We start from the raw sequence: 26266 nt of genomic DNA on the forward strand, positions 1-26266 counted from the left end.
GGGGGGGGGGGGGGGGGGGGGCCCGGGGGCCGGGCGGGGGGGGAGGCCAACCGGGCGAGAGAAAATAATTGCGGGGGGGGGGGGGGGGAGTGGCATGACAACTGGCTTCTAGAAATACAGCCTGAGGATCAGGTAGAAACAGCTCAGGGATAGGGCTGGCCCGTGGCTCACTTGGGAGAGTGTGGTGCTGATAACACCAAGACCAAGGGTTCGGATCCCTATAGAGGGATGGCCGGTTAGCTCACTGGGAGAGCGTGGTGCTGACAATACCAATCTTTAAAAAGAAAAAGAAACAGCTCAGGGATGACGAGCTAAAGAGAAACAGAAGTCCCTGGATAGTCAAGGGAGAGGGTGTGGCAGACCCTCACGGATCGTATCTTACTCTGGGCAGGGCCAGGTGGCTGAGCTGGCTTGATCTCGGGCAGAGTTGGGCGCTTGGCATCAGTGAGGAAGTTGTTAAAAAACGCCACCTCCTTCTTTACTTCCTCAATTTTCTCTGCATGCTTGTTGAAGATATGTTTGCGCACAAACTCAGGACCCTGGGTGAAGAGAGAATAGGGTCAGAACAGAGCGAGTAATGTACGTTCCCTTATTCCCAGACCCAACCTGGAAAGATAATCGGCCTCCCTCCAGTCAGTTCAACAAGAAGTTTCCCCCCAGGCCTAACTCAGGGGGCTTCCTGGCTCAACCCTGCCTCCCACCTTTCTAGCACACCAATTCTCTAACATCCCAGACCTTGAATTTCTTGCCACTGAGAGGACATAGCCATTTATCCTTGCCCAATTCCTGGGTGTTAGAGGTGACAAACTTTTCCACTTCCTGCTCTGGATCTTTGCGACCCATCTTCTGGGCCTCTTCCTCTGAGAGAGATTCCCGCACGCTCAGCAGTGGAGTCAGCTTCTCCTCAAACGTCTTCTGCCACTCCAGCACTGGTTTGGGAACAAAGAAAATAAGGTTAGAGATGGGAGCCAGAAGCAAGGAACAGGAGAGGAGGGGACTGGAGGAGGACTAGCAGAGCACTACCAGGAGGACTAAGACCAGAGGTGGCCAGGGAAAAGGGAAGGCCCACCTTCTCCATGACTGATGCGGTTGGGTGGCATGGGACCCCGAACATGGATGATGCCACAACGATTGGGCATCTCATCCTCATTGGGGTACTCGCAGGTGTTATAATAATCCAGGGAATGCACAATGCGCAAATAGAGCAAGAGTTTGTCCAAAACCTAAGGGAGATGATAAGCTATTAGTTCACTGCTCTTACCCCAAGCCATGTTCCCAACACCCACACACCTAGCTGACACCTTGATCAGCTTCTCATCTCGCTCCACGTTGATCTCTGCCGGGTTCCCTTCCTTAGGAGGCTCCTCAGGGGGGGGGCCCCCACTGCTCCCCAGTAGCTCCTCCTCTTCAGCACTCACTTCCTCAATCAGGTAATCAGTGATATTCTTCAAGATCGGGTTTTGTGAGGGCAGACTCTGGTAGGGAAGGAGAAGAGGGCCAAGTGAGGCAGAGAAAACCCTGCAGGGTGGGTGACCTAGGAACTCCCACAATGTGAGGAGAAAAGAGGGAAAGGAGTTCAGGGTTCACTTGACATAACTGTTACCTTTGCCTCCTCAGTATTTGTCTTCATTTTTGCATTTGTTCGACCCCAGCCCACAAATAATCACTAATGTCAAACTACTGTGTTGGAAGGTGCTCTCCAAGAGTTGCTACTCAGACAGGGAGGGGCAAACGAAGAGTGGATGGGTGAGTGCAAGGGGTCAATGCTACAAATCAAGTGAGGTCAGAGGTACCCACAGCAGATGATCTGCTGCTTTTGAAAAAGTCCCATGGGGAGTCACTGACTATTGGCAGAGGAGGTGTCCCAGGCTCAGAGGCCCAGAGCTGAGTCCTGTCATCCAGCGTATGGATCAGCTTCGCTGCTAGCTTGATGTCATTGCGCACTATCTGCTTGTGTTGGGTGATGCCATTGATGTTGCGGACGCGACGGGTCAGGTCTCTGTTCACACCAGGGCTCAGCTCACACTCACGGAGCTGGAGAGAACACGTAATCAGAAAGCTTACCAATACTTGCCCAAGAAGCAGCAGCTCAAAGACTGGCCCCTATTGAGAGCACCAGACTGTGAGCCCTGAGGAAGATGGACCAGCTAGGTCTTGTCCGTGGTAACAGTCCCAGAGTCTCACCCAGAGTGAACCATGAATGGGTGAAAAATGATGCAGAATGAATGGGCCAATGAATGAACCAAGGAGTCAGAGGTTGTATGGGGTATGAAGAACCACACTTCCCTTTCTTCAAAACAGTCCCACTCCTGGGCTGGCCCATTAGCGCATGGTGCTGATGACACCGAGATCCATAGTCAGTCCCTGTACTGGCCAGCCATCTCCCCCCACCCCCACAAAAAAACCAGTCCCACTCCCAGCACTCACTCGAATATTCTGCAGGTTCCAACAGATCTCTTTAATGTTAACACTGCGGTCAAAGGTCACCCAGCCACGACGGAAAAACCTACACAAGAAAGAAAATGTCAGCATAGTCGCCGGGTAGAAGTGATGCTGGCCATTAACCTTCCCCTATATCCAATTCCTCACCTCCTCTCAGGCTGGGGCTCTGATAGTGCCACACGCATAAAGCCTGGATATCTTTTACAAAGCTGCAAGAGCAGAGGAACAGAAACCCCATTCAGTGATTCAAGGATTCACTTCTTCCTCCAATCCCCATTATCCTCAGAACCCTGGGGAACCGCCTTGTAATTCTTCCCATCCTCGGGCAAAGAAAAACCAATAAAGGGCTTAAGAGTGTCAGCATGGAAGGCAAATGGTGCAATTAGGACTAGCCCTCCAAGGGTGTGGGTGCACTGGAAGGGGACCTGCCTATTAAGAGAAAAAGGGACATATGTCAGAGGCAGTCACTGATGCCTTCTCTCCAACCCCCACCCCAAAGGAACAGAGCCTGGGTGTCAGCCATGCCCCCAATACCATTTTCCCCACTCACAGAAATGATCTCAGCCCGGGAGATGTTGGGCGCGATGTTGCGCATGAAGAGAGAACACGTCTTATGCAGGGGCCGGGGCTTACATTCCAGCCCTGCAGCGTCCTTAGTCTTCTCCCTTTCTTCTTCCTTGGGCTTCTCCTTTTCCTTGAGTGCTTCTTCTATGCAGGAAGTGGTAGGAGTTGGTGAGTTTTTATTATTGATTTCGGTGGGGAGGAGAGAGAAGCTCTTACTGCCCCCCCCAACCACCAGAGACGTCTCCCCCCAAAAGCCACCCTCCATCAATTTCACCAACCTCTTACCTCCCTCCACTGCCATTCAGTAGGAAGAGAAGGGACTAGAAGCAAGAAGTAAAGCCTACCAGCCTCCTCTTTCTCCTCCTCGGCTTGGCCACTCTCAGACTCAGACTCAGACTCAGACACACTGCCTTCATCAAAGCTGTCATCACCACTGCGCTTCCTAGTCCGCTTCTTGCTGCTCTGTGAGAGCCACAGCACAGGGTTGAGTCAGGGAAGCTTTCTCCTCCTCGGCTTGGCCACTCTCAGACTCAGACTCAGACTCAGACACACTGCCTTCATCAAAGCTGTCATCACCACTGTGCTTCCTAGTCCGCTTCTTGCTGCTCTGTGAGAGCCACAGCACAGGGTTGAGTCAGGGAAGCAGGACCCCAGCCCTGACGTTCTGACCCCACGCAAGAGATAACTTACCTTTTTGGCTTCCTTCTCAGAGTCTTCTTTCTTCTCTTCCTTGTCCCCATCACCCTCGGATTTCTTAGTTTTGTCATCATTAGAACTGTCATTTTCGGGCTACAGGTAGAGATGATCACTGGAATGCCCCCTCCCGCCTCCACAGCTGAGCCCAGTTCACCTTTTCCCCAACCAATACACAACGCCCGTCCCAGCTCCTCTGGACACCACACGACACAAAAGATGTTGCACTCTCCTTTCCCCAGGCCCCCCAGAGGCAGCACTCAGAGGCCCCACCACTCAGACCTGCTTGCCATCTTCTTTCTTGTCCTCCTTATCATTGGCCTTGCGCTCTCCGTCCCCCAGGCCTGGTCCAGCCCGGCCGTCCTCTTTCTTGCTGGGATCCCCAGGCTTTCCTGCCTGCTCCTCCTCCTCCTCCTGCTCCAGGATACGTAGATCATTCTCTGTGCCTCCTTCCATCTTAATCACAGCTACCAACAAAGAGAACAGAGGTCACAATCCAAGGGCCCAAGCTTCTGTCAACCTGCTTCTATTTCAAAACCAAGATCTTGGTCACCAGACACCCCCATCTCCATGGGGCCCAGATGTCTGCCACCTGTCCAATTCACACACCTGCATCCAGCATCTTGACAATGGCATCAGCTTTGTCTATGTCCAGAAGAAGATTATCAAACCAGCCACTCTCCATGAGGGATAAGAATACCCTCAATCGGTTTTGCAGGGCCCCCCGGGCCTCCTGCCGACGCTTCCCCACCTCATCTGGGTGGTACTTAGACCGAAACCTGGGAAGGGGGGACGGAAGGACAAAATAGTCACTGGAGGCCAGGGCCAGAATGTAGGGAGGGGCCCGGGAATGTCAGAGCATAGCCCCCATCCTCTCATACCCACAAAAGGTTATAAAAGCAGACAGGAGGAAAGGGGTGCAACAGAACCACCCAACACCCCAAAAGGAACCAGAGATTGTGCTCTGAGAAGATTTGGGGGATAACCAGAAACTAAGAGAGCGCTCTGGATTTGGGAAGGCCAATGACTACAGGGGGAGAACAGGGTTGGAGAGACAGATTTATCACTCTGAGTAATACTAAGTTAAAACAGTGTTGTTTCCCAAAGCTTCAGAAAGGCTAAGGAAATAGTAGGCCCCAAAGAACCTCCCTCTCCTTGCCAACCCCAAACTATGGTCATTAAAAAAACTGCTCCCAACTCCCTCCAACCCTAGGTGGAAGATGGGACAACCTGAAATGCACCAGATAGGAAAGGCCATAAGCAGGATGCCTTTCTCCCCCTCTGGGAAGAGGAGCAAGATGGTGAAGGGCCAGGGAATTACCAAAGGAGAAACTGACATGCCCTTACAGCCTCAGGTACTGCCCACAGGGATAGAGGAGCAGGCTGGAGGGTTGGGGTGGAGCATGAAAAATAAAACATTTCAAATACGACCTTGGCGGGGGGTGGGAGGAGAGGGACAAGAAATTAGGAGTATGAGGAAAAGGAAAAAGGGAGGAAAGGGGAAAGTGTGAGAAAGTCCCAGAAATCGAATACAAAAGAAAAAACTAAAGACCAGACAGGATTTGAAGCGGAAAAAAAAAAGAGGAAGGAAGTGTTAGACAGGGGAGCAAGAACAGGGACAGAGAAAGAACCAAAGATGGAAGAGATTTAGACAAAGACATACAGAGCAGTTAGAAAGAGGGGACAGCGAAGACAGAACAGAACCACAAGTTGAGCGTTAAGAGGAAAGGAAAGCCGCAGGCATCACCTCCAGGATCTTTACCTTGGCCGCTTGGTCAAACAGAGCTCAAGATTTAACTAGCGGCGCCCAGGGCCCATGCTGGCTGGTGGGCCACCGGCTGGCTCCTGGCTGGGGCGCCCGGCCCAGATGCCCCACCCCCGCGGGACTCCGCGGTGGGGGCCCTGACTGACTAACTGCCTGAGCAATCACATTCAGCTAAACCGCTGCATTGTGCACAGCAGTGCCCTGCCTGTCTGCCTGGCCGGGGCAGCGCGGCTCAGCCCAGGGGCTCATGTATGGGCTGGGTATGGTGGGGGTGGAGGTGGGTTTGCTCCGAGCTCCGTCGATGAGCGGGTGTAGTTCCCAGTTCTGGCTCTTTTCAAGGAGGAGGAGCAGAAAGAGGATGAGGAGGAGGAGGAGCAGGAAGGGGGGAAAAGATGGTTGATTAAAATTAAAACATCCACAAAAAGAAAAAAAATTAAAATTCTTTTTCTGTCAAATGACCCTGAGATCTTTGCTTTTCTTGTCTGGATTCACTCGTCGCTTTTGGGAGGATGCCACAGCCACACAAGGTCCTGGTGATCAGGGATGACAATGACCCAATACCAGCAAGTGTGGAAGCAGTCTGTCTGCTGCTCCAAGGGGCCAGCCAGGTGACTCTGGCCAGCTGCCTGGAGGTGTCTCATTTTCTGAGGAAAGCGGGGAAGGGAGATGGGGTGGGGGACCGTGGCAGTCGTTGAAGTGAGGGGGAGACCCCATCAGCCAATGCTGTTATACTTCCCCTCCCCCACCCTCAGAAGTTCTGGATTGGGGAAAATGGGAAGGGGACAGGGCCGCAGCTCCACTGGCAGGGCCAGGGGAAACATGCCAGGGGAAAGGTAACAGGGAAGTAGGGGCACTCACCACTCCTCATCTTTATGAGCCAGGAAGAAATCCTGCATCTGCTGCCTTCGAAAATCCAGCTTGTAGTCATTATAGCGCTTGACTGCCTCCGTCTCATCCACAGAGTCATCCAGTGAAAGAAGAAACTCCTTGAAGGTCTTCATCACTGGTGGTGGCACACCCAGGTCTATCTCTGCGATGCTGCCCAGCCTGAGGGGGGTCCGGTCAGGAAGTCTTGGTTGTAGGGGAAGAGGGAGGGCGGGTGGGGGGGGCCAGGGTAGCCAGCTGCCCCCTTCCTTTACCCACCATGGACATCACCCCAAGCACCAACTGCTACTGCCCCAGCAGCACTCCTCTGTGTGCCTAACCCACTCCCTGGCTCCAGTCATGGTCTTTAGCAACCCCAATCCATCCTCCAAGCCTACCAACTCCCTTCTCCCGAGAAGCCCAGAACCCCAGGTCTTTACCTGGCCTGGATAGGCAGTACATGGTGCTGCATGATGTGGACGTCTGGGTGGCCCCAGGGCTGAGGGGGGCCATAAGTTGGGCCCCCACCCCCCCCAGCATAGGGCATCTCATAGCCACTGTGGTATGGGTCAGAGCTGTGCTCATCCCTGAGGGTAGGGGACACAAAAGTCAGACAGAGAAGGAAACCATCTCCCCAGAGCACGAAGGAGGATGGGACAGAGGAAGAGGCATACAAAGAATGTGGTCTCTCACCCAAGAGTTTATAGGAAAGAAACAATGGGTGTATGGGAAGTTTGAGAAAAGGAAATGACAAAGTTTTCAGCAGAGGTGAGGGAAGACAGACGAGGCCCAGAAGGAATGGAGGCCAGGGAGAGGAGAGAGACACTGTGGCCATCTCACCAGTCTCGCCTCATGCGCTTCTGCGGGGGACTGAGTTCATGGCGGGGAGGTGAGAACCGCTCTCGCCGATTCCGGTCATAGTCCCGATATTCACCCCGACTGCGGCGCTCACGTCCCCGGTCCCACTCTCTGGAGATAAGAACAAGTAACAGCAATTAAAGATACAACTGGATATGCCAAGGTCATACTCCTGGACAGGCACTCCTATTCTGTCTCACACACCAGACGAAAAGCCTAAAATTACAAAACTACACTCTAAACAGAAAAAGCCTCCTGTCTACTTCCAGAAAGCCTGAGCTTTCTCCTGAGCTCTAGACCCACACTAATAATCCCCTACAAGAAGTCCATAGTTCCCTCAAATTCAATCTGTCATAATTGAGCCTATTATTCCCACCCTAGGGGCCAAACTTGTTTTCCCCTCCCTGCTTCCCACTCTCAGTATGTCAACATCTCACCATCAAGTTATCAAGCGTTAACCTCACTACTAATTTATTATTGTCCTGTTAATCCTCTGCCTCAAAGCCTATCAAAGCTGTCCTGTTTTGCCATCCCACAAACTCTGTCCTAATCCTTGCCCTTGTCATATCTCCCAGAACTGCAACATTGCAAATGTTGTCCTTCCAGCCTCTTCACCAGTGACCAGCTGCCCCATCCCCATCTTATCAAAAAAAAATCTTTTACTCTAACCCAGTGGTTTTCTAACTTTTTGGTCTCAGGACCCCCTTACACTCTTAAAAAATTTTTTTTTTTTTTTTTTGTCTTTTTCCGTGTCCGGCAACGGATCGCAACCCTCAGTGTCGCCCCCGTACCGGACCGGGACCGGCAACAGGATCGCAACCCTCGGTGTTGCTCCCGCGCCTCGCTCAGCCAGTGAGCGGGAACCAGTCTGTATGTGGGATCCGAACCCTCGGCGGGAGCACCACCGGGCCAGCCCCTCTTAAAAATTTTTGATGACGCCAAAGAGTTTTTGTTTATGAGAGTTACATTGATAAATACTTAATGTGTTCAAAATTAAAACAGAAAGTTTTAATATCTATTAATTTTAAAATTATATTAATATAAATTACATGTTTTTATATAAAATGACTACTTTCCCAGGCAACCACAGGGGGTCTTGGAACATACCCCCTGAGGATAAGAAAGGACTACTATACGATATCAAAATGTCATATTCATTAGTACACTACCTATCTTATCAGAAAAGTCTTTAAGTATGGAAAGCTGTCAAGCTCACATTGGTAGATACAAGTTTTCCAAAATTTTAGTTTTCACTAGAAGGTGCCACCTCATTCCTGACAACAAATACTGACAGTGTACCTTGAAGTAATAACAGGTTCTCTCAGTTCATTTTCAAGAAAATGTCTGCCAAATACTCAAGTATAAAAAACCACTGTTGGACAGCCATTCACTCAGGTAAAAACAGCACACAAACTTTGGGGGTCAGGAGTGGAATGCCTATGGATTAAATGTGTCCCCTAAAAGTTCACGTATTGGAAACTTGACCCCCATGTGACAGTGTTAAGAAGGTGGGAAATCCAATTATGGTATCGGAAAACTAGGGCCTCTAAGAAGTGATTACACTGCAAGAACTGTGCCCCTGTGAATGGACTGATCCACTCATGGAATAATGGGTGTGGTTCTGATGGCTTTATAAGGAAAGCCAGTGAAAAGTTTAGCTTGCTTTTCTTTTTTTTAATTTATTTTTAAATTTTTTGTTCTATTTTTTTGTTTTTATTTTCTCAGTGGCTGGCCGATATAGGTATCCAAACCATTGACCTTGGTGTTATCAACACTGTGCTAACCAACTAGCCAGGCCCCCAGCTCACCCTTCTTCAGCCCTTTCTCGCTGTGTGATACCCTGGTTGCCACAGGACTCTCTACAGAGTTCCCACCAAGAAGAAGGCCCTCACCAGATGTGTTGCCTGGACTTTGGACTTCCCAGACTCCAAAACTGTAAGAAATAAATTCTACTTCTTTCTACATTACCCAGTTTCAGGTATTCTGTTATAAGCAACAGAAATGAACCAATACACCACGGAAGAGTTGTTAGTTTAGCTCGAAACTCAATCACATGAGACCTATTCAAGTTAACCACTGCACTTCTATACGCAATAGAAATGCTTCATGCGAGGGCCGGCCCCTGGTTCACTCGGGAGAGTGCGGTGCTGATAACACCAAGGCTACGAGTTCGGATCCCTATATAGGGATGGCCAGTTGCTCACTTCGGAGAGTGTGGTGCTGACAACACCAAATCAAGGGTTGAGATCCCCTTACCGGTCATCTTTTAAAAAAGAAAAAAGAAAAAGAAATGCTTTATGCGTATTTCCCATGTTGCCATACCTATTGGAAAGAAAGAGTCAAGAGTCGAGTTTAATAAAATTAAAAATGCTTACTGCTTCAAGGACAATAAGTGAAAACTGGTTTTTTTCCCCCTCTTTGGTGTCATTATCTTGTTTTGTGCTAAGGCACCAACAATTCTACCCACCACTGCTGCAGCACCATCAGTGCAAATGTCAATACAATGAAAACAATAAAATCTTAGTATTGCCATAAAAATAGTCTTAACCTTGCAGATCCCCTAGGGTCTGTAAACATCTTGAGAACCACTACTCTAACCAAACTAGAATTTGTGCTCTTTTCTCCACAACTCCATTATGCTTACAACACCTGTGTCTGGAGAATTCCCACTCATCTTTCCAGGTCTAGTTAAGTGTCACTTCCCTGCAGATCTCCCTGACCTACAGCACTATTCCCCTCCATTGAAGATTTGTTCTGTCAACACTTACGATCTTTTTTTTCTTTTTGGCGGGTGACCAGTGTGGGGAACTGAACCCTTGACCTTGCTGTTACAAGGCTGTGCTCTAACCAACTGAGCCAACTGGCCAGTCCTACCATCTTTATTATGAACTCTTATATATATTCATTTGCGGGATACACCCAAGGCCATTTTGCCCCCCATGCCAAACCTCAGACTGTAAGCTCCTAAGGGCAATAACTACATCTCATAACCAATTAACCCAACTAGCATTACCCAAAGAACTCTTTCTAAGATTTCAGGCAAAACAGTCACAATAAACTCAATCATAGCTGGTCACGGAATTGGTCTGACAACCTCTCCAGTCAGGTCAATACTATGTTACTTTTTCTGAAGCAACCTTTTTGAGATATAGTTTACAAACAATAAAATGTACACTTTCCGTGCATGTATAAATAGTAGTTTTCATACTCAACACTCTCTTAGCTCTACTGCTTTGATCTTCAGGACATTTCAAAAACCATAGCTAGTTCTTTGGCCAACAGCAAGACTGAACCACAGGGAACAGTCCAGTGAGCGATTTCATATGGTTCACCCTAACAAAATTATAAGGGAAAGGCAACGAGGGAGGAGTGGAACGGAATGAAATAGGGGGACAAAACTAAAGAAAAGCATCTCACCGATCATTCCAATCGTCCCCTCGACGTCGTTCATCTCTTTCGCGGGAACGGTCATAGTCGCTGCGCTCTCTTCTAAACTTGTCCCTGCGCCTTCGATCATACTCGTCATCACTGTCACCCATGACGTAGTCTGCGGGGGCCTGAGGCCCTGAGAGGAGTGGTCAGGGTGCTGAACAACGACGAACGGAGGAAAGGACCGTCCCTCAGGGGCAGCGCGCCCGCCTCCCTCCCGCCAAGGCCAGCCCTCTGCTGTCCCCGTCATCCCCGACAGCGGGGGATGGCTCCGATACTCCCACTCGCCCCAAGGGTGTCCCTGCCCACCCCCGTCGGCCCCTGGGCTCCTCTCCCTCAGGCTCGCACCAGCCCGGCCCCCCAGGCCCCTCCCCTCCCCCACCTGGAAGCGGTCGCGTCCGTTGGGCTCGCGCTCGGGCGGGCTTGTTTTCCAGGCGACCTGGGGCCCCTCTTTGCCTCGAGCGCGCGACAAGGATGGCGAGGAGGGTGAAAGGGTGACACGGGACTCTCAGGCAAGGCGCCGAAGACAAGGGAAGAAAGTGGGACAGCCGAGGATGGGCAGTCGCGCTGCACCTGCGTCACCCGCGTAACCGGGTCCGGAACCACAAACTACCCTCGCGCGGCCTGAACTACAACTAAAGCGGAGAGGGCGGGAGAAACAGGGAGTGATGGGAAGGGGAGGGGACGCAGAAGTCTCGCGTGCTTTCCCGGACGAGAACTGCACAAGCGAGAGGAATTATGGGACCCGGGTTAGACCAAACGTGCTCTCGGGAGAGCGGCCGCGCCTTCTGGGTGTGAAGCGGGTGCTTCCTCGGGCCGAGGTCGGGGGTCGCGCTCCCCGAGATGTGTCCAGGTTCTGAAGCAGTTTACATCCAGCCTCCGCCCTCCACGGAGCCTTTGCTCGGGGCGCCTCCTGACCTTATTGGGAGTGGTTTCGCCCCCTCCTCGCGCAGGGCATGAGCTTGGGGAACGCGGGCGTTTAGGGGAAAGATGGAAGCAACCATTTTAAAGCATCATCTCCCACCATTTTCTGCTCCCACCAGAGAACCAGCCTTTATTGATACCACAGTATGCACTACGTGCAAATCCCATTGTTCCTGCTCTTCAATAAAGGCGCCCCATCTTTGAGCTAAACTGGCTGATCTCAGTCTTAACCCCAACCAGTACTTTGATGGCATAGGCCGTAGGTTAAAGTCCTGAACAACAGGCACGATCAAGCCTGCCCGTTTAAATGATTAAATGATCCCCCACCCCGAGGATAACACCAAGTCCCTTCTCAATGAATTAAGTGCGAGGTTTAATAGGAAATGCTGGCTGGCGGGTGGCTCACTCAGAGTCTGGAGAATGTGGGAGAATGTGATGTTGATAACATCAAGGTCAAGGGTTCGGAACCCTGCGCCCCCCCACCCCCCAATAAAATAGGGCCCAAAAGAATAGGAAATGCTGCCCGCCTGGTACATGCTGCAGCCTTGCTCCCAGCACTGAGAGGAGGGTGTCTTTACACCAAACTACATTTGAAAAAAAAAAAAAAACTGAGCCAGAACTAAGAAGACCCAGATTCTGATCTTGGTCCTGAAATTTGAGAACCATACAACCTGGAGACATCATCTTTCAGCTCTGGCATTCTCATGGGCAAAAATGCAGACAGTAACAATCGTGCTTATGTTGAGCTGCTGTGAGAATCAGATGAGACAATAGACTTGAAAGTGTTTTGTAAACACTTGAGGGATTCTTATTTCTCATGATTGGAGGAAGAGGAGACAGCATTTGGTGAAAAGTTGCAAAGGTAGATGTCAGGGAGGGTGGCCAATGAAACTGAGAATGCAGTAGGTGCTTCTGAGAAGACTCAGCAGTCGGTGGTGACAGTGGCTGAGAGCTCCTGGATGCGCCAGGCACTGCAGGCCTTGCACAAGATGTGCCCATCCAGCGGATAGCAGCCCTGACACTCACCCTCAGAGGAGAGCAGCAGCCCACATTCCTGTTGAAAAAGGAGAAACAGCTTCCCATTAGCACCAGACCCCCTGGCTCCTCGTCCCTCCTACTCTACCATACCCAGCACACCAGACCCCATGAACCCCTTGCCCTTGCTTAGGCCCCCTGACCTCGCACTTGTAACAGCCAATGTGAAAACTTCGATCCAGAGCAACGATTCGTACAGTCTCCTCCTGACCCGGCTCAGGCATGATGGCCCCACCACACACTGAGCATCGTGGGGCAAACTTCCTGGGGAGAAAGGGAACCAAGGAGCCTGTCAAGCCCCAGGGTTGCAGGGAACTAGCAATGGATCCCAGAGAAGGAGGAATGCAGGAGGGAACTGGAAAGCCTGGAGGTACGGTCTTGGGTTTTGAGGAAGGGAGTGATGTCAAAGAGAATGAGGCAGAGCCAAGGGTTGGAAATGGGGGCGGGGAGGGGTCAGGGGCTGTCTGGGGTGTGAAGGAGAGACGAGAGAAATCAGAAAGGTCTGACATCCTGAGACAGGGCAGGGGCCAGGCCTGACCTGTGGAAGTCTTCGATGCAGTGGATCTGGCTGGTGGCATCCACTGTGAAGGGAATGCCATCGAGGCCGCGGTGGCACACCACACAGGTGAAGCAGCCAGGGTGGTAGGCCTTCCCCATGGCCCGCAGGATCCGGTCCAGGATGGGCTGGGAGCATGTAGAGCATTTCTCCAGGGTGGCCTGTTGGGAAGGAGGGCAGGAAGGGCAGGGAGAGGGAAGCCCAACAGGCACCCTGCCAACCCACCCATCTATTTATGTAGGCCCCTGCATGTGATTCAGTGAACGTTGGACTTGAGCAGATCTGAGTTCAGGTCCCAGCAGTGCAACTTCCTGGATAGGGTATGGTCAGCCCTACGTTTCCACAGGTTCCACATCTGTGGATTCAACCAATCTTGGATCAAAAATAATCTTTTAAAAATTGCATCTCTACTGAATAGGTACAGAATTTTTATTCTTGTCATTATTCCCTAAACAACTATTTACATAGTGTCTATGTTGCATTAGGTATTATAAGTAATCTAGAGATGATTTAAACTATATAGGAGGATGTATGTAGGTTATATGCAAACGCCACATTGTTTTATATCAAAGGCTTGAGCATCCTCGGATTTTGGTATCCGAGGGAGATCCTGGAACCCATCCCTCATGGATACCGAGGGACGACTGTATGTGACCTCTCTGAGCTTCAGTTTCCTATAAATGGTAATCAATAGTAATATCTGTTTCACATGGGTGTTGTGGGAATTTAATGCATTGCCTTAACTCTAAAATGCCTCGCACTGTAAGAGACTATTGTCCTAACCTCCCAGCAGCCAGTATTTAGCTACCTATTTAATTCCTCCCTTCTTCCTGTACATCAGTTTGAGTCCCCCAGCTTCGACCCCCATTCCTCTTTGGGCTTGGACACCTAGTTCCCACCTTGGCTGGAAGCCCCCTGCCTCCTGCTGTTGACTTCAGCGCCCCCAGCCCCAACCACTCACCACATAGCAGCTCTCACAATACGCCCGCCTCTCCACGGCATAGAAATGCTGGCCCCGAAGCTGGGCCCGACACGTAGAACACACAAAACAACCAACATGGAAGACACGGTCAAGGGCCACCACCCCGGCCCCATCCCCGACCACATCTTCTCCACAGCCGCCACACCGGCCTGGGACAGGGAGGGACAGGGAGGGACAGGGTCAATCTGCACAGACACAGGAAGCCAGATCCACTGTCCCCACTGTCCCCGCTGACTCCCCTTCCACCTTTCCCCCTCCCCACTCTGCCCCCAGAGTCATCTCACCAAAGTACTCCCCGCTGGGTGGGTGGTTCATGTCATGCACCAGCTTCTTGGTCAGCCTCTCCAGCTCCTCCTCAGGAGGCTGGCTCTGGGGGACCTGGGAGGTGGGAATCAGGAGATCAGTCCTATCTCTATCTCCTGATGCCAAGAGTGACCAGGCAATTCAGCCAAGATGGCACATCTGAAAACTCTCAGCCCAGGATCCAGTGGGCAGCTCTGGCCCCGTCCCCTCTGTATTTCCCGAGCTGCTCCACACCCCAGACCCCTGACTCTTCTCTAAAACCAGGACATGAAACACCACCCCCACCAGATGGCACATCTGAAAACTCTCAGCCCAGGATCCAGTGGGCAGCTCTGGCCCCGTCCCCTCTGTATTTCCCGACCTGCTCCACACCCCAGACCCCTGACTCTTCTCTAAAACCAGGACATGAAACACCACCCCCACTCGACCTAATCAGTGTCCAGTTGTCTGTGAGGACCCAAAATCCCAGCCCCCCAGGCTTACCTGGGGCCCATGCCCGCCTCCTCTTCCACCTCCTGCAAGGCCAGAGACCCCAGCAGCCTCCTCTTTACCCCCTGGCCCCGGCTCACGGTAGATCCTATAGCCAGCCCCCCAGACGTCACCTCGACCTGGGAGAGGAAAGTGGGGGCCCGGCGGAGGCCCAGAGCCCTGAGGAGCCCCCCGCCTGGGCGGTCCGCAGCCCCTCACTGGTTGTGCCACTTTCACTTGCACAGGGAAGGCAGGGCCAGCTGGGGTGCTAGCGGTAGTGTAGGAGGCCGGAGTGGGGCCCCCATAGGGGGATGCTGGGAGCTGTGGAGGTGGAACACCCCCTCCGTTCACCTTCAGGGAGCCCGTACGGTAGGCAGGGGGCTGAGAGGACTCATAAGCCTGGGGAAAAATACAGACCAGAAGCAGTGAGCAAGGCCTGTTCCAGGATTCATGTTTATGAGTCCCCTGTGTGTGGCCCCCAGGGAAGCACTGGCTTTTGACAAGTCCTGCCTGACAAGCTAGTGAGCTCTGGCAGCCCACGCATTCTCCATGCTGGCATGCACGTCGTCACTCACTTAGAGAGTAGGGGTGGGGGGTGAATGGGGATTGAGAATCCAGGGGCAAGACAGGGGAGTCACCTGTCGGTCTGGTCGCCATGGGATGTGACCATGACCCCCGTCCAGCTCAGCCAGCATGCTGGTCAACGAATCTATCTCAGCATCCAGGCTTCCTGGGTGCAGGCCCCCCCTGTCAGGGGGGAGCCCCTGAGAATGGAGCCAAAGCAAGGAGAATGAAAATCACAATGTCTCCTCTCCTGCCCTGGGCCCCACTCACACTTAGCGCTGGGGGGGTCCCACACCCCCTACCCCCCAATCCCAGTTCTCACCTGGGATCTCTGGGGTGCTCCACGAGACCCCACCCAAGCCGGCCCCCGATCATCCGGTCCCCCTGGGGCCTGGTAACACTGCTCAGATGGGAGGGGGCAAAAATTTACCCTGGGTTGGGGCTGCAGTGCTGGGATGAGGAAGAGAGACAAAAGGTGGGATAGGGGAGGAGAGGAGGGTGCACATCGAGCAGGCTGCCCTCTGGGCTCTGAGGCCCTCCTCTCCTCCTACCCCAACACCTGGGATCCCAAGAGTGGGGCAGGAGGCAGGGATGGCTGCAGGGGCCACGGGAAGCTGGTCCCAGCCGGCGTGGGGAAGGGGCAGCAGGAAGCAGGCAAACAGGAGGCAGGAGCAGAAGGGCAGAGGTGAGCACCAGGTGGCTGGTGGTTCCTGGGAGCAGAATGCGGGCTGCCTTACCTGCTCCATGGGCTGGTGGTGGCCCCAGGGCACCTCGGGGGAGCGCCCTCCCCTGAGGGGCTCTGGCAGGCTCCTGCTGCTTCGGGGGAAGCCAGGTGGGCCCCGACATGGCCTAGAACGAGGGACTCCAGACAGTGGTCAGGGAAGCCCGGGCCTCTGGCTTGGACCTCCTCTTCTGTCCCACACCTCGTTTGGGACTCCAGGAAAGAAACTTTTTCTGGCTTTTTTTTTTTTCCCTTCCTCCCCAATTTTGGGGACGGCCACGCCCCCAGTGACGTCACCGCATTCCTGGGGGAGGGTCACGTGGCCCCCTAGGCCCTAATCTGCCAGCCCTCCCTGAGTCGGCCCCCTCCTGCGGAGAGGGGAGGGCTCTCTGCGGGAGCTGAGTCAAGGGGGGCTGCGGGCAGCAGGGGTGGGAGGTACAGGCCGGACCAGCCTCCAAATCACAGATCCCCCCAGGCCCCGAGCCCCAGCCTGCACATGGCAGCCTCGCTGCAGTACACTCCATAAAGACCTCTCCCTTCCCTCCCGCCTCCCTCTCACCTACCCGCCAGCAGTGCTCAGCCAGCCTGTAGTGTTTTGGTCTTTTATTCACGGTCAGCAGTTAGAAAAATAAAACAGAACAAAACATCACCCCCCAGGGGGCCGGTGAGTCTGTGGCCAGGATGGGGAGACTGAGGTAGCCTAGAGACACAGAAGAGACCCAGCCCCTCCAGTCAAGGCACCAGTGAAGGGAGAGGCGGGCCCAGGGGAGGGCTGCGGTCTCCCTCCCTCAAGGTGGGGACAGCCACCCTGCATTAGTGCACTGGGGTCCCTCCACCAAAGAAGACAGGGCAATGCCCGAGCCCAGGATCCCCTTTAAACCTCCACCGGCCTCCACGTCCCAAGCACAGGGCCAGGGGAAGGCGGTGCTTCTCCTCCTTTTCCACTAATCAGAATGAGCCGCCAGGCCTGGGCCCTCTCAACCCACCCCTGGAGGAACGGGCTCAGAGATCAGTGCAAGTGACAGGGGTGACGCCATGGATGAGCAGGGTGGGACCCAGGTCGCGACTCAGAGTCTCCAGCAGCGCCAGGTAGCGGGGGTAGCGGGCAGGATCAGCGGGTGGCCGAGGCAAGTACAGGAAAGTGAGGGCCGTGGCGGGCCCCTCCTCACCATCGCCACCCTCAGGCCCCCCAGGCCCTCCTCCCGAGCTGCGCCCCTGCTGGGCCCGCACCAGGGCGTTGGCGCTGCATGCCAGGGCCTCTGCCTCAGCCTCTCCCCGCCGGCCGTTCACAAAGTCTCCTTCCTCCTCCTCCTCTGGCTCCCCAGCCCCAGCCCCCTCGCCCCACACCACCTCCTGCACCTCAGCCCGGATCCTCAGTTGGCTCAGCAGTGCCCGGAGCCGCCCCTCAGCTGCCCCAGGGGCCTCCCGAGGCCCCAGACACAGGAAGATTCGGAGCTGGGCACTGTGCCAAGCAGGCACCATGCCCAAGATGGTTGCCATCTGCAGCAGGAAGAGGCCACAGACATCCACGTAGCCGGGCCCACCGCGGGGCCGCAGAAGGTTGAGGGGCCACACGTCCACGTGATGCAGCTGAGAGGTGCCCCCAGACCCCCGGCTTAGCCGTTCCGGGGGCAAGGCCCCGCAGGCCCGGGCCAGAACCACATTCTTGTTCATCTTGAGGGCATCTGCCACAGTGGCCACATAGTCCTGGGGACTGAGAGCCCGGGGGCTCCCAGGAGCCCGGGGTGGAGGGAACAGGGTGCTCAGGGCTGGGGCCCCACCCTCCCTGGTGCTGTCCTCAGGCTCAGAGAAAGCCGGGTCTGTCAGGAAATGGTCCTGCGGCGGAGCGTCATCGTAGAAACCCAGAACCAACGTGTTGGGCTTCATGCCACCTGGGGCCAGAGAAGGGGAGGCAGGCAGTTAAGATCACACAGGAATCAGGCTCACAGGCGGAGTTATTACACCACGCTAACATGCGCCCACTCGTACACGCGGACAGCGACGTGTGTCAGCCACAAGGCATTTCACTCCCACTGTGCTCGGGCTCTTATGGCAACATTACGCGCATTTGCATAATGACTTCGTTTTCCTAAACACTTTCACATGCATTTATTTATCTCCACGATTGATGTCCTCCACTCAAATAGGCAAAGTTCACCTCAGGATTCTTTTAACTAACAAGCACTTGGATGCATAGAGAGTAAAATGCCGTCCAGAAGCTTTAGGCAGCACTCCTTTCTCATGATGGGAGATGACAGTTTAACTCCACTGGGCAAACCAGGCACTGTGATCAGTCAAGTTCATGGCCTCAATCGCTGGGGTAACAGCACCCCAGATTCTCCTGGGGGATGGTGAGATCATGGGCTGGGGCTGCACTGTCTGCTTCTACTACTGCAAAGCTATGGCACTCCATAGCACGGTCCTTGGAGAAGAAACAGCCAGCACCTGCGCACTTACCAGGGGCTACATCCTGTGGAAAGCACTTTGAACTTTAGCTCATTTGATCCTTGAAGCAACGCTATGAGGTGGGTACTATTTATTCTCCTCTCTTACAGATAAGGAACCTGAGGCACCAAGTGGTGAAGTCACTGGCCCAAAGGTTCATGCTAGTAGGTGCACACTGCCCACCCTGCACTAGAGGCCATTCGCAGAGCCACTGAGCTGGACGTGTACCAATGACAACATCCCAAGTCCCTACCAACACCTCCTGGATTTTAGTTTTTGAACAACCACTGTGGAATGAGCTAATTACTCTCTTTATCAGGGCTGAGTTTACGGAGTGACTCAGAGACCTCTTCCAAGAAAGACCCTGTCTCATGAAACAAAATGGGTTGCTAAAAATCTACCAATAAATCCAAACCTGCCTGCCAAGAGAATTTACTATTTAGGCGAAATGCTTTTTCTTGTATTGGAATCATGTTCCACAGGATAAATTTCATGAATGTAGTAGTCTCTTTACACAAAAGGTGGAGCTAAGGAAAAACCAGGTTTTCAGATGCTCCAAGGGCTAATAATGCTTGATAACACCCCAGACACCTCAGCAGGTGTGAGCTCCAGCTGATCTTGCAGATTAAACTAGTCACACACCCTCCTGAACATTCTGCAGGGTTCTGGTTTATACTGAACAGGGCATAGTCCAACACTGTTGAACTTTAGCCAGACTCTAATTGGGGAAGAGGCATGCACTCAGGTGACAGACACTGGTCCTGGGATTAAGGGAGGAGGAGACTGAGCATGGATTTGAAGGAGCCTGGGGTACAAGGCTGGAGGCCTCAGCACTAAGAGCCACAAAGCTAGGAATCTTCTACTCCATCCAGAAGCGTCAGCCCCCACACCCTCCAGCATCCTTTGCGGTTTCTGGAGACGTGTTACACCACTCCTACTTCTCAACCCCTTTCAAGGCCTGGCAGAGTTAGCATCTTACCATGAAACCCTTGCCAACCACATCAGTACAGAGTGGTCTTCCTTTCTCTGAACTCTGGTGGTTAGAAATCATCTGCCCTAGATTTGATGGGGCAGCCCAAGACTCAAATAATTCACCCATTGTTCTCAGAAATATACTCTTCAGGGCCTATGCCACAATTTTTGGTTTAGAAAAAAAGAGGGAAAAAAAAATCCAATATGGTATCCTCTCATCTCTAGTCTTTAGCATCTCCTATTAGACTTATCGCACGGTGTCTGCGGCTGTTATCTCTCAGCGCTGTTTTATCTGCAATAGACTGTGAGTTCCTTTTGCAGTTCACAATTTGTGGTTTACTCTCTGGGGAAGGGAACGGAATTTACTGAGGCCACAGAGAGGGCTGAGAGGACCCAGGGAGGAGCAGCTCACCAAGGCCCGAGATTCGCAGCAGATGCTGAGCCCCCTGGCGCACGGAGGGCGAGAGGGTGAGGTCCACGAAGGCCTTCACTTGGGCGCGGTCTACCAGGCTCAGCCATGCCCCGTATTGGGGCTGCACGGGGTCCGAGGGCAGGGAGTCTGCAGAGAAGGTGAGGAAAGGAAGGCAGCAAATACTGGCCAAACCCTTTTTCTCTTTCCTAGGGTCCAAATCCCAAATGGGTCGGGACAGTGTGGTGGCTGGTTGGAAGGGTCATCTGAGAAGAGGAATGAGGCGTCTGAGATGGAAGGGCAGAGGAAAGATGGGAGGAGGTGGGAGGGCACCTCACCAAGGTCTCCCAGGGTGACGTGGCCCAGCACGTAGAGACCCCCCTTCTTGAGCTGGTTGGCCAACCGCAGCAGAGGCAGGGCACCCCGGGGGTTCCCCACCAGGAGCAGCAGCTGAGGCCGCCAGAACTTCACATGGTCCTTCCGGACGTCCAGGCGGAGCAGGTACTTCCGCACCTGGGGACAGGGACGAGGTGGTGGGGAGGAAGGTCTCCAGTGGGCAGTCCCCACTCAGCACCTCTCAGGCAGGAACACCAACTCCAGCCAAGGGAAGAGGAGGCCCCCTGGGAGGGAAGGGGACTTTCCCAGACTGCCTCTCCCTCCCATCCCCACCCTCCTGCAAGCTCCCCGAACCTGATGGAAAAGTAAGGCCTGGCTGACATAGCCCCAGCTGCTGGGGCCTCCTCGAGCTGTGAGCAGGGCAGAAAGCAGGCCCATGAGAAGCAGGGAGCCGCCGGCAGCCCCAGGGCTGATGAGAAACATCATGAGCAGGCAGGAGGCCACCCCCAGCAGGCAGGTGTGCCAGGAGAACAGGCTGAAGGTGGGGCTGGGGGGACGGAGAGAGGAAGGAAGGGGATTCAGGGTCTGCCTTGAACTCCTAGTCTCACCGCTCCAGTCCCCACCCCCACCCCCTGGGTGTGAGTCCCTCCCATTCCTCCCTCCTTTTCTCTGGGGACGCAGATATCTTAATCTCTCACCGGAAATTGGGGGCCGAGGCCCACTCCAGGCTCAGGCAGGACAAGTCTACTGCAGCATAGGCCACCAAGTAGAAGACAGTGACCACGGCAGCTAGTGTGTTCAGCTTCCCAGCCAGGAGCATCAGCTGGGCAAGGACAAAGAGGGGGAGTTTATCCAAAGTGCCAGTGCACGGGCCAGCCTGTGGCATACTTGGCAGAGTGTGGTGCTGATAACACCAAGGCCACAGGTTCAGATTGCTATACAGGGATGGCCAGTTAGCTCACTTGGGAGAGCGTGGTGCTGACAACACCAACTCAAGGGTTAAGATCCCCTTACTGGTCATCTTTTAAAAAATTTTTTTTAAAGTGCCAATGCACTCCCTCAAAATGCCAATGCCTCTGCATTTTCATGCGTGTCTCCCAGCCCACACCTGAGCACCTCCTGATCCCGCCAGCTCAAAGAGGAAGACTTACCTGCGCTAGGGCCCAAGAATACAGCACAGCCCCCCAAGGGTTTCCCCCTCGGGACACGACCTTGGCCGGTGCCAAGATCACTCCTGTAACAGCAGAATGTAGGCAGACATATAAGCCTGGGCCAAGCGGGGACCGAGACAGGCACAGGAGGGCACGCTCAGAGTCAGCTCGGTGGCAGAGAAGAACCCACCAAACAGGTCATCCTGGGCCAGGGCATGGAGGATGCGGGAGGCGCCGATGAGTGAGCTCATGGATGCTGACAGTGATGTAGCATAGATGCCAATCAACACTAGTGGGGGCCACAGGCTAATGGCACGGAAGAACCCATAGTCCTCCTGCAGCAGGGTCCTGGGAGGGACACAGACCATCAGTGAGCATCCATCACAGAGCTCTTGTGAGAAAAGGGGTCACAGCATTGTGGGGTTAAGAGCTGGGTACTCTCAACTGACCCTAGCCCTGGTCCCAAGATCAGAGTAACATACAAATGTGCCAAGGACATGATGCTGATAACACCAAGCTCTGGGATTTGACCCCTGTACCTGCTAGCAAAAAAAAATAAAAACAATGTGCCAAGGGGATACACTTGGTATTTGTTGCTTATCATTGGGCTGCCTTTGATTTAGTTACCTGGTGGTCATTCTCAATGGTATATGCCTAAGTGGCCAAATTGGTGGAAATACAAATTGACTAGAAAGCCATTTCCCACCCCTACTCCAGACCAAGTGGTGGTGACAGTTCAGGTCCATGGCAGCTGCTGGCTACAGATTGGCCATCATCAGGGAGCCAGCCCTCCCATCGGCGGTGGCAGCTCTGTCTTTCTCCCAAGGGGAGAAAGAAACCGTCCCATTTTCCCTCCACCCCAACAACCTGGGGATCTTCCCCCCAGTCTGCATGTCCCTCAGTGACCCATGTGCACAAATCTTGTTCCGACACCCCACCTCTACCCCCTCCCCAGACACCTGTCACAGGTGAAGCTGGAGAGGAAGAAGAGCAGGATATAGACAAAGAAGGTGTAGGCGACAGCAGCAATCGTGCCCAGCGGAATCGCCCGGCTAGGGTCCCTCAGCTCTCCTGGAGGAAGGGGAGTGAACAGAGAGGTTAGCCCTCCCGCCATGCTCCTCTGTCCCTCAGGGTGGCAGCCCCATGCCCCCAGGGGGAAGCAGGCAGGGGATCACCTGACATGTTGGCCCCAGCCATGATGCCCGTGCAGCCATTAAAGAGGACAGCAAAGACGCTGGCAAACGTCATCATGGCCCCAGTGGTGTAGTCCTCGGCATAGCCAGCTGTGGGGGGATTGTGCCCAGAGAGGAGAGGATGTCAGCATGTCAGCATCTCTCTTAGGAATCCAGGCGTCTTGGCCCTACCACCCTCTCCTCACATTCCACAATCCCTCAGCCTGCTCTCCACTACCATCACCAAGACCCCAGCCCTGACCCCTTCACTGGCCCTGGGTCAGCTGGACTCATGGCCTCCTTCTTCCCCAGTGCTCATGTCCTGCTCCAGGCCGTAATCCATGCCGTGTCCTGAGATGCCTTCCCCTCTCTCCATCTCTCTTAGGAATCCAGGCGTCTTGGTCCTACCACCCTCTCCTCACATTCCACAATCCCTCAGCCTACTCTCCACTACCATCACCAAGACCCCAGCCCTGACCCCTTCACTGGCCCTGGGTCAGCTGGACTCATGGCCTCCTTCTTCCCCAATGCTCATGTCCTGCTCCAGGCCGTAATCCATGCCGTGTCCTGAGATGCCTTCCCCTCTCTCCTCTCAACTCTTGGGGTGATCCTCGTCTGCTTGAATCACATTTGGTCTTATTGTGCTGTTTCATTGTTTCCTGAGTGCACATCTTATCTCTCCAATGAGAACACAAGTTCCTGTAAGACAGGTACTGGCTTGTGGTCTCTCTCATGCCCCACTGGGCCAAACACACAACAGACAGATTTGAATTAAACTGCACTGCTCAGAGGTCCAGACCTCCTGCCCCAATTCCCTGCAATCTCTGTTCTCATCCAGGGATTCTAACGACCCAGCTTCTTCACATGCCCTGCCCTCGCCCCGAGAACCCTGGCACCACAGTGCCCAGCTTACCACCCAAGTTGTCTTTCAGGGTGCTGCTGTTGAAGCCAGTGAAGTGACCAACCCGGGGTGGCAGGGAGGAGCCGTTGGGGCCAGGCCGAGGAGTCAAGGGGATGACCCTGGGCCCCACAGCCACAAAGCTGACCAGCACCGAGGCCAGGGAGCCGGAGACCAGCAGGAATGTAAGGAAGGAGGCACGGGCATAGAGGTTAGCTCCCAACGTGCAGACCCCACCCACCAGGCCCAGCAGCAGGGAGCCATAGAGCAGGTTCCAGCCGTAGCCCTGGGGCAGGACCCGGAGCCCAAGGGGCCCTGTGGCATCTGGAGAGAGGCAGGGACAGAGTTAAAGGCCCGACCCTAACGAGGGAACCAGCCCCAACCATGTCCCAAAGCAGGACCAGACCCCCTTTGCCCACCTATTATCAAAGAGACCACCCTTCCTACTTGCCTTCTCAACATTAGCCCAGCACCTTAGCTCTCCCTGGTGGGGACCACCAATTTTGCTCTGTCAACTTTAGAAATGTTAGCCTGTGAACAAGGACAATCTCTGGGATGTCGACATCTCCTGCATGAGGCTGGCCACACAGTGGAAGCTCGAGAAAGCCAGGCTAATGGCTCACTTTCCCCCTCTCCTGCATGAACCCACAATCCCAGGCCCTGCAAACCCGCAGAGCTGTTGGGACCAGGTGGAGAGAGCACAGACCAGCCCCGAAGACATCGAGCACAGCTTCCACCAGCCCCAGCAGTGAAACAGCACAGCCACAGACGTTGGCCAGGTAGAACATGAGGCCAATGCTGCCCCCGACCTCAGGTCCCAGAGTCCGACTGATCATGACTAAAAGTGGAAGCAGGGAGTGAGCGTTAAGGGAAAAGAAACCAAAATGAAGCATGAGGAAGGGGCCCTGGCACAAAGCACTCTGTGGCCTCCAGGATTTCCCTGCAAATGCCAGAACTGTTCCCTGCAGCAATGTATCCCTACGTAGCCACGTGGCTTTCCACAAGCCACTAACATCCTCTGAACTCCAGTTTCCTCATCTGTAAAATGATTACTATCTAATCAATAGTTGTTAGGAGACTGGAGAGTGACACTAACATGTAGGGCAATGTTGGTCACCTTCACCCTGCCAGCCTGCCTGCTGGACATTCATTGCAACTTGCCCTGTCCCCAAGTGATGGGGGGGTACTGGTCCCTTCCACACATTCCCTAGGAGACAGAACAGCCCAGACCCCAGTCCATCGATGTTGGAGGATACAGTAGGCTCCACCCCCTCGCACAGCTCCGTTGGTAGCGATGGCACAGACAGAGAGCACGGTGAGCGCCAGGATGAAGTAGGCAACCAGCAGCATGGCCAAGGCCTGCAGCAGCCCAGCATGGCCCACCACGAACCCTGGGGCAGGAGTGGCAAAGCAGTCACGGGGGGCTCACACCCCCTACCCCCTGCCCCACTGGTCAGCAGAGCTCCAGGGCAGGGCTAAACACAAGGCCACAGGAAGCCCCTTCCCCAAGCTCTTCATCCACCCACTTCTCCAAGGGCCGCTCACCAACCTCATCCCAATCCCATCCCTCCCCCACCACTTCCCTCCTGAATAAGACCCCCACCCCCACTCACCAATCCTCATGAAGACAACTATACTGAACATGGATAGGACAGTAGGCACCACCACACCCAGGAAGGTGGAGAGCTTCCGGGCAGATGCCCCTCCAGGACTCCCGGCCCCATTGGCAGGGAAGGCAGCCCCCTCATCCCCCAGGAGCCGGTAGGCCAGCAGAGGGGAGCTCTCGCTGGCCATGGCTGAGCTCAGGCAGAGGAAACCACAAATAGGTTAGGTGGCCTGTAAAAGAGATTATGCTGCATGGAAAGCGGTTCCACAGAGCCTCCCCACCTCCAAACACCTCTAACCAGACACCCAGAAGCCTTCCCCAACAGGGAGAGCTGCAAGAAAACACACACACACACACACACACACACACACACACACACTAGCAACTCAAAAGAGCCAGTGGGACTGCAGATGGTCCTAGCCACTACTCCACAGTGATGGACCCCAAACCCCTCAGCATGCATATCAGGAACCCTCCCTGCTCCTGGGGGCCGCCCCTTCCTACACGTCCCTGAGACTAGGGATGGTACGGGCTCTGGAAAGGGGCAAAGATCTGCCAGCACAGGCTTCTCAGCCTCTTCCTCCTTAACTAGCAGTATAAGAGGAAGCAAATCTCCCGAAAGGAAGTAAATTACCGGCAAGAAGGGCTCCTCATTCCCTCCTCCAGTCCTGAGCCGCCCATCCCAAGTCCCCGCATGCAATCACCTCACCCAGGGGCAACAAGAAACTTCGAAATCTTCCAAAGCCCCACCCTCCATCAACCCTCTGCCCCAACCCATCTCAAGCAGCCGCCTCCTCTCAAATACACCAGATTCCTCCCAACCACACAAGCCTCCCCCCCAAACTCCACCAACCCAATCACACCCCTCGACTATCAAAACAAAAACACAGGCCGGTCGCATCGCGCAACCCAGGGTCTCCGGGTCCTGCCCCACCCACCCACCCGGCTCCTGCCCACTTGCTCCCCCCGTGAGGTGCCAGGAGCCCAGATTTCCTTCTTCCCGGCCAGCTCGGGCGCCGCAGGGCGCTCACTCACCTACCCAGGGGACGCAGCCACTCGGGGGTGATCCCCGCGAGCCTGCAGGGTCCGCGGCCGGCGGAGTGGGCGCG

The 26266-nt window shown here is 54.2% G+C and overlaps 3 protein-coding genes across 6 annotated transcripts in view; all 3 read right to left on the minus strand.

The window, feature by feature from the left end:
- Positions 1 to 11273, minus strand: part of SRRT (serrate, RNA effector molecule) — a 12205-nt gene extending 932 nt beyond the window's left edge. The window contains exons 1-17 of one of the 4 annotated variants that reach the window (XM_008593257.1): positions 10998 to 11273; positions 10604 to 10743; positions 7169 to 7297; positions 6769 to 6915; positions 6323 to 6511; positions 4309 to 4478; positions 3982 to 4166; positions 3697 to 3795; positions 3351 to 3468; positions 2993 to 3147; positions 2590 to 2651; positions 2428 to 2506; positions 1846 to 2034; positions 1302 to 1475; positions 1070 to 1223; positions 736 to 929; positions 383 to 539 (exon numbers count right to left, since the gene is read on the minus strand). In XM_008593257.1, coding sequence (XP_008591479.1) covers positions 383 to 539; positions 736 to 929; positions 1070 to 1223; positions 1302 to 1475; positions 1846 to 2034; positions 2428 to 2506; positions 2590 to 2651; positions 2993 to 3147; positions 3351 to 3468; positions 3697 to 3795; positions 3982 to 4166; positions 4309 to 4478; positions 6323 to 6511; positions 6769 to 6915; positions 7169 to 7297; positions 10604 to 10725 — 2323 coding nt within the window. In that variant the 5' untranslated portion in view covers positions 10726 to 10743; positions 10998 to 11273. Of the gene's footprint in view, positions 1 to 382; positions 540 to 735; positions 930 to 1069; positions 1224 to 1301; positions 1476 to 1845; positions 2035 to 2427; positions 2507 to 2589; positions 2652 to 2992; positions 3151 to 3350; positions 3469 to 3696; positions 3796 to 3981; positions 4167 to 4308; positions 4479 to 6322; positions 6536 to 6768; positions 6916 to 7168; positions 7298 to 10603; positions 10744 to 10997 lie in introns of all 4 variants that reach the window. The other 3 variants (XM_008593256.1, XM_008593254.1, XM_008593255.1) reach the window with 3 other exon arrangements.
- A 615-nt stretch (positions 11274 to 11888) lies between these two features.
- Positions 11889 to 16293, minus strand: TRIP6 (thyroid hormone receptor interactor 6). The gene is made up of 9 exons (XM_008593263.1): positions 16185 to 16293; positions 15770 to 15897; positions 15522 to 15647; positions 14899 to 15282; positions 14397 to 14490; positions 14092 to 14261; positions 13113 to 13291; positions 12718 to 12838; positions 11889 to 12593 (listed from the first exon to the last, which is right to left on the minus strand). Exons 1-9 carry the CDS (start codon positions 16291 to 16293, stop codon positions 12462 to 12464), a joined length of 1443 nt encoding a protein of 480 aa, XP_008591485.1. The 3' UTR covers positions 11889 to 12461.
- A 463-nt stretch (positions 16294 to 16756) lies between these two features.
- SLC12A9 (solute carrier family 12, member 9) lies at positions 16757 to 26221 on the minus strand. The gene is made up of 14 exons (XM_008593260.1): positions 26197 to 26221; positions 25165 to 25387; positions 24808 to 24942; positions 24258 to 24389; positions 23567 to 23875; positions 22657 to 22764; positions 22441 to 22552; positions 21672 to 21829; positions 21482 to 21564; positions 21029 to 21153; positions 20685 to 20877; positions 20333 to 20507; positions 19998 to 20144; positions 16757 to 18060 (listed from the first exon to the last, which is right to left on the minus strand). The coding sequence occupies exons 2-14, from the start codon at positions 25343 to 25345 to the stop codon at positions 17171 to 17173; spliced, it is 2748 nt and encodes a 915-aa protein (XP_008591482.1). The 5' UTR covers positions 25346 to 25387; positions 26197 to 26221; the 3' UTR covers positions 16757 to 17170.
- Between the last annotated feature and the right edge of the window lie 45 nt (positions 26222 to 26266).

The sequence above is a fragment of the Galeopterus variegatus genome, unplaced genomic scaffold (genome assembly GCF_000696425.1).
Source record: "Galeopterus variegatus unplaced genomic scaffold, G_variegatus-3.0.2 Scaffold8927, whole genome shotgun sequence".
NCBI classification, from domain to species: Eukaryota; Metazoa; Chordata; class Mammalia; order Dermoptera; family Cynocephalidae; genus Galeopterus; species Galeopterus variegatus.